The sequence below is a fragment of the Podarcis liolepis genome (assembly GCF_965112155.1).
Source record: "Podarcis liolepis genome assembly, chromosome: 4".
Taxonomy (NCBI): domain Eukaryota; kingdom Metazoa; phylum Chordata; class Lepidosauria; order Squamata; family Lacertidae; genus Podarcis; species Podarcis liolepis.
The window spans coordinates 84,966,893-84,974,296 of record NC_139558.1 but is presented as its reverse complement, the minus strand read 5'-3'; the positions used below and the strand labels follow the sequence as shown (position 1 = coordinate 84,974,296).

The following is a 7,404-nucleotide window of genomic DNA, read 5'->3' as shown; positions in this document are numbered from 1 at the left end:
TCATCTCCCAGAAAGCCTTTACCTTTACCTCCTTAAAAGTCCACCACATGTGGTAGAAAGTACCTTCTTTTCCTTTACCTTTCCAACATTGGTTATTTACTTTATACATTTTTGCTAACTTCACTGGTGTAATGTACCATGTACACATCATTTTCATTACATTTTCTTTAAGGGTCTTATAGATGGTGTCAGCCTGGTTATGAAATGCCTTCCCTGGAAAGGCCCACCTGGTGCCATCTTTGTGGTCTTTATTGTCCGAAGTTTTAAAACTGAACCTTTGAATTCACAGGGTTTTAGATGTGTGCTGTGTATATTTTTTGTGATGTTGTATATTCATCTTAATATTGTGTTATTGAAACTGTTGCTTTTTAAAACTAGAGTGCGGGGGCTGCTTCTATTGAGATTTATTTTTTAATTAATTAAATGTGTTTGCCCAGAACAACACAAAGTGACTTACAACGAGCCATTTGTGCATTTTAGGGAGGGCATCGCCATATCCCAGTTCCCTTTTGGCAACATCTCTTCCCCCACCTCTTCATTTCACTTTAGGAAGCAGTTGAGCACACTTCCAGCTTTCTGCATTCTGAGGCCTTTTCCTTCTCTTAGCCAGGTGACCTTTGCATCTTCCTAGGGCTGAGCACTATGGGAAGCAGCTCCTCCTAACCAGTGGCGTAGCGTGGGTTGTCAGCACCCGGGGCAAGACAAGTAATTTGCTCCCCCTAACCCGTGGAGCCAGGTAGGGCTGCAAGTGCGAGCGCGCCCGCCCCCCCCCCGATATTGCGCCCGGTGCGGCCGGGCCCCCCTGCACCCCCATGCTACACCACTGCTCCTAACCCACTTCTGTCTGCCACGACCACAAGAGGTGAATGTTTCACCTTGTCACCCCTAGTTTACTCGCACACACTCTGACACACGTGCTGCCTGTATCTCCTCTTCCTGCTCCTCTCACAGCTGATAAGAAGGGACACACTTACTCTTCATTTCATTTCATTTTTATTGGTGAAATAACAGAACAGGCAATCCATCAACATAACATGAGGGTTAGCGTGTGTAATATTTTAAGACTTAATTGAAACAAGAGAATCAATTAGCTGGTTTTTATGATCTGGTGCATGACTACTACATTATAAGCAAGCTTGATTTTATTTTTTTAAGCAGCCTAAATATACTTGAAAGTTGAAAGAGACCCCAGAGATTTCCATAATCATGCTATATTCTGTCTAAATACAATCCCTTTATCTCATTCAGGGGGTGGGGAATCGGTGACCCCACCAACAGATGAGTCACTGCTGCTTACAAGGAAGGACAGAAGCAGTTGGCACAGTGCAAACACACCAGCAGGAGTACTGGATTGGCTCTGCCAGTGTGTTTGCACCACACTAAGCTCCCCAATGACTTGCCTCTCTCCCTTCCAGCAAGCAGCAGCAGTTCAGCTGTCAGGAGGCCAGGTAAGCACCACCACTCCACCCTGTCATCCTCTGTTGCCAGTGGAAGAGGGCTGTGCAGCAGGGTGGTGGATCAGTCACAACAGAACATCTTCACGTCACGAAGTTCTACTTTACCAAGCATTTGATTCTCATTCGCCACCCTTGTTTGGATGCCACATATGAAGCCACTAGGGCAGCGCTTGCTCATTTTGCCCTCTTCCATCCGTTGAAAGATATCTTTCTTCAATTTAGCCCCACCACTGCAGAGGACCTCAAGGTTACTGACTGCATGAGGAATTAGCACTTGTGGTAATTCAATAGTCAAAGAAAAGGACACCATGTTGCCTTGGGGGCATTTCTGAAGCGCAACCCATTCCCCGAGCCTGTAAAGAAAAGGACAAGGATGGCAATGTCTAAATAGAAATTTATATACCACAACTTTGTCAATGAATTTTTTATTTTTAAAGTCTCTCCAGAGATATAATTCCAAATTAGAGCAAAAAGCTTTATTTCAGAAAGGATGTATAGAACAGATTCGCCTTCAAATGTGAACCAATTTGAATTTTGCCTCCATCCCTAGAAGTAAGTTTCACAGGACTTTGTGGAAGCAGGTATATTTTGGGGCTGTTAAACGCAGAGTGTGTCCAGATTACCATTTGCCTTTAATCTAGCATGAAATATTTCAATCTACCCCTCCCGCTCCTACCCCAAACTTCCAAGCAACAAGTTAATAAAGGAAGAGAAATTCAAAAAGCTACTCACTTTCCACTTTTAGACTCTATTGTTTTTCCATCAGTGCAGTGGAGACGGATGCCCTTCAGAGTGAAATCTTTTCTATAGGCTTCGTTTACATCTCTGCGAAACTGGTGGAGAACGGGGGGGGGGGGGAGAGAGAAACTGGTGCTGCAATCCGCATCTGCATTACTGGCAACATTTATTTGTGAGCAAAACAACATTTTTTCAGTGCAAATTTCTATGTGCAAGGGCTTGCAATGACCTAGCTAGATCAGCAATGAGCAGTACTAGCTCAAGTCATGTGCACACAATTGCTTTCAGGTACTGGACATAGATGAGGATTTACATTCACCTCAAAGAACAAAAACATTTCCATCAGTAGGATGGAGATGAACAAATGTGGGGTGGGGAATCAGACTTTCTATTCAGCAGTGGCAGACCTTGGGGTCCCAAATTTCAGTAGCGCCCTGTACAAGCCAAAATTTGGCACCCCTCCACTTCCTGACTTCCAGTCTAAATAATAGTTGTGGCACACTCTGAGGCACCCCCAGAACTCTTCACGCAGTGCAACCAAACCAGCCACGCTCCCCTAAATCTGTCCCTGCTAATTGCTGACATAGAAAACCTGCATCCAGTTCTGTGCAATCCAGATGAGCAAACATTATGAGAAATGTAACAGCTCTCAGAATGAAACCGACACAGGCCTGTTCTTACGTCTCTTTATTATTTAAGAGAAAGGAGAAAATCCGTCCCCTAGTTATAGTATGTCAGACCATTTGGTCTTCTAGACCATTTCTGTCTACTCTGACCAGGAATAGCTCAACAGGATCCCAAAGCAAACCCTTTCCCAGGGTTTTAACCGGAGACCTTCCATATGAAAAGCATATATTCTGCCACTGAGATGTGGTCCCTTCTACCTACCCACTCCCCTCCTTTCACAACTCAAAGTTGTCATTGTTGCATGAGCTGTTTGGGTGCCAGGTGAGAAGATTCTCTGGAGGTCTAGAGCTGTTCTTTTCCTCTCCTGCTTCTGCCTCTTTTTCTGGTTCTTGGAATCTCCACAATTTGCCCTTCCTCTCTTCCCAATGACCAGGATGCGTCTTTCTTGTGGTTGGCTCATCTGAAATTCGGGTACTACCTGGAAGTTATTTTCTGCAGTTCCTACTGCAGGATAATAGTGAGCAGGTGTGAAATCATCCCCTCCACACACACAGCAACTGTACTTTGCAAGGAGGCTTAGGCATGTCTGAAGAATTCTCTGTATAATTAACTTAATATGTCTATTCAGAAGTTTTTCTTTGTTTAATGGGGCTTACTCCCAAATACATAGGTACAATATTGCAGTCCTTGCTTTGGTTTAGGGTTGGCCTTGAGGGAAAGTAGGGGTTTTGTGCCTTTCCCAGCTGTGTCAGAGACAGAAATTCAGCAGGCATTCAGAGGTGTCGGAGCCTCTGCTACGACTGAGCTGGAAAAGCTCATCCTCCAGTCGAGTCCTTCGGAATCGCCTCCAACGATGATTAACGACCTGAGCCTCTGATAAGGCTCCAGGCACGTTTCCTCATTACACAGAGTATCCAGCAGCAGGGAAGGACGAGAAATATGAGCTACATTGCAGAGAGTTTGATTTCTAGTTACGCAGACAGAAAAGCATACATCCGCTCTCTGTGAAAGCAGAGAGCAACTGGAAAACAAAGGAACACGAAACCAATAACATCACATCTGTCTCCCATCTTCCGTGAGACTTCCAATTGCCTTGAATCTCTGGAATGTAAACAGAGTCCTGTGACTCCAAGCACTGCACAGTGGCAACACACAGAAACCTAACATGAGGACCCAGGCCATATACTGTGTGTTGGGGACAGAAAATCCTGTTGGCATGCCTGGGATTCAGTAATTAGTAAACTGAACTGTATATTAGATGCTACAGACTTGGCATCTTGGTGTTTCTGGGACCCTGCGTGGGTTCTGTGATAGAGGCTGCATTTTTCATTCTGTCTGCTGCTTTCCCTGCCCATCTTTCTAAATAAAGGTGTTTCTTTGTTATAGATAGGTATTTACCTTCATTTGGAATCCATTTGCATATCCCGTGGGACAGAATTCAGGTTTTCCCCATATACCATCGTTCCCTCCATTGGACACAGTGAGGACTGCATTATGTTTTCGGTCTTCTGCATCACAGAGATGGTAGGAGAAGAAGAGGAAGACCACAGCGCTGAGAGGGAGCTCCATGGAAAGTGATCTGCACCAGACCTAGCTGCAAAAATGAATTGAGAATTTATTCCTTAGGAATAGTGGCTCTTTCCTCTGGTCCCAAATTTGCATTTTCCTCTGGAGGGAAGTGTGGTTACTTTTGGTTGATGGAGTAAAATCAGTTGATGGCTTTTCTGACTACACCTTTTGATTTCTAACTAACTTAAACGTGAATTTCTTACCCACCCTTCACACTTGCCAAAATGTACAGCCGTACCTTGGTTCTGGAACAGAATCTGTTCCAGAAGCCCGTTCAACTTCCAAAAACGTTAAAAACCAAGACACGGCTTCTGATTGGCTGTAGGAGCTTCTTGCACTCAATAGGAAGCCACGGAAACCCCGTCGGATGTTTGGGTTCCAAAGAACATTTGCAAACCAGAACACTCACTTCCAGGTTTGCAGCGTTCAGGAGCCAAAACGTTCGGGTCGCAAGGCATTCAACAACCAAGTTGTTGTATTTCCTATGTCTTGGCAATTTGGCCTTCCTATTAAAACTCCCCCTCAAATTTTTGTTTCTCTTTTTCTTAAGGTATTTCGCTCTCGCTCGCTCGCTCTCTCTCTCTCTCACACACACACACACACACACACACACACACAAACCAGTCTCAGGTGTAAGATAGAAGGGAGAAATTTTCACACCTAGGGATGGAAATACAAATTGTCATTAAACTTGAAATAACTTGTCATTTAACTTGAAATAACTTGAAATAAACACATACTTCCTATCAGCCCCAAATAGCTCAATAAAGTAAAATGAAAACTGGGTGAGTTTTCCTTACTTCTGTCTCTGACTAATGCCTTAGGCTCTTAGCAGAGCCAATCACCTTCCCACCAACTCTACAGGGAAGAGGTACCCTGTAGTCAGCCCATCCTTAAGCATCTTGGAACTTATTTTAGCAAACTCACAGCATTATTAATTCCACACCAGAGCACCGGTTTGAAAAACAGTTGGAAACTGTTCCTAAGAGATGAACCGGTCCTCTTTCCCACAGCTTTGCAGGGCACAGTGGGGTAAACCAGTGAGCTTCTGCAGGCACCGATCAGGCCTCTGTAATTCTGGCCATGTTGCAACCCTTGTCTTCCCTTACCAAACTTCTCAGAGCAGAGCAATGTAATTCTTCTTACTGTCTCTCAGCTGCCAGGCAGAATGAAAGCGTCCTTAAGCCGAGTGAGGAAATATGAATGTGAGCAGGGGATTTAAAGGGGGCGGGACAATGAAGTGTAGGAACTCTCTGTCCTGAGCAACACCTCCTCTGAGCCATCACAAAGCAGAGCATTGGGAAGGCTATGAAATCTTCTTTGTCCTGCCCCCCCCCCCATTACCAGTGCCTTTAGGAAATGCCTCCACAACCAGAACCCATTTGCCTGTGAGAGTGGGGAGGGCTGTCAGAAGGGTGAGGACATCATGTCAGTGCCAAAGACCAGTACTGTGCACTGTGCTTTAGAACAGGATTCGGCAACTCACTGCTCTATGATCCATTATCAAAAATAGGGAGTGATCTACCACCCAGGGATGGGTGCAGGGTGGGCAGGCAGGGGTGGGTGGGTGCAGGGTGGGTGGCAGGGGTGGGTGCAGGGTGTCTCCCCCCCACAGCCAGCCCTTTCTCTCTCTCCCTCCCTCCCCCAGCAGCTCTCTCTCTCTCCCCCCCCCAAACCAGTTGGGCTGCGGAGCTGTCCTGTGTGAAACTTCTCCTACCCTGAAATATATTGAATTCCCCCCCCCAAAAAAAAAGCCTCTGGCCGTTATATACATTATTTACACAATGAGTCCAGTCTGATTGGCTGATTCTGCTTCCCTCCTGGAGCCTGATGGGTCTTCTCCTGCAAGCCAATCTGTTGTTGCATTCTACGATCCTACCTGCCTATTGTTCTAGCATCTAAGCTTAGTACATAACATACCCACACCCCCAAAACAGTGTGCGATCTCTCTTCCGCCTTGTCAACAGGAGCCACGCAGCTGATTTGGATCCTGATGCCTGGCTTAGAGGGTAGCATGAGACTCTTAATCTCAGGGTCATGGGCTTGAGCCCTACATCCTTATTCTATTATTATTCTCATTATTCCTAAATAACGTATGTGCACAAATTTTTACCTTCCTCCCACAGTGGTACCTGTTTATCTACTTGCACTGATGTTCTTGCACTAGTCTGAATTTTCCAAAGTAGTAGCTTGCAACATGAATAAGCAGTTATCTGTTCATAATTACATGTCCCTAATTGTGTACAAGTATTACTGGTTCTAGATTGAGATTTACATTCCCAGCTGCATCAAAAGACAGTAGCTTTTTGGTGCAACCAGTCCAATGGGCCCCAAGTAAGCAAACTTGATAGGGAAAAATTAATCTTGCTAATGGCTGCCTAAGGCATCCTCAATCCCTCTCTTATGTCTGCATATGCTACAGCAGGTTTCCTCCAGTTTGTGAAGTTAGGGTTGCCATATTATTTCAAAAAGTAAGAATCCAAACACAAAAAGTTGTTAAGATTTCGGGGGGGAAGTTGTTGAAATCCTGGACGTGTCAGGGAAAATCTGGACGTATGGCAACCCTCCTAGAAAACACCAAAACTTACCTGGGTTGCTTCCACACTAACCGTTTAGTCTGTATTTTCCAGTTGGGCGCTCACTTTTCAGGAAGATAAACCTGACCACAATATTGCCAGCTCATTGCACTCCAAACTTTTCTGTATCCTTGTCCCTTTTTTCCTCCAGTCCATCCAGTTTTCTTTTATGTAAAAAGCAATTCACTCTAAGCCTCTCCAGTGTGGATTGACAAAGTGGCATGGAGACTTTTTAGAGCTATTAAATCTTTAAGCATGGCAGTCAAAACTTCAAAGCACCTTGCAGGCAGCAATATACAGGCAAAGGGTTCAGAAAGAAAGATGGGAAGCAACTTAATATTAATATATATATATATATATTACATTATTGTGACTATTCCTTGGGATCAGGGTATCAAAAAGAAGATACAGATAAGCCTTTACCTTCAGTGAGAATC

General features: G+C 44.7%; 1 protein-coding gene across 1 annotated transcript; it reads right to left on the bottom strand.

Moving 5' to 3' along the window:
• Positions 1-1,299: 1,299 nt before the first annotated feature.
• LOC310705368 (vitelline membrane outer layer protein 1-like) lies at positions 1,300-4,421 on the bottom strand. Its single transcript, XM_083500063.1, has 3 exons — positions 4,221-4,421; positions 2,190-2,290; positions 1,300-1,810 (listed from the first exon to the last, which is right to left on the bottom strand). Exons 1-3 carry the CDS (start codon positions 4,389-4,391, stop codon positions 1,519-1,521), a joined length of 564 nt encoding a protein of 187 aa, XP_083356189.1. The 5' UTR covers positions 4,392-4,421; the 3' UTR covers positions 1,300-1,518.
• Between the last annotated feature and the right edge of the window lie 2,983 nt (positions 4,422-7,404).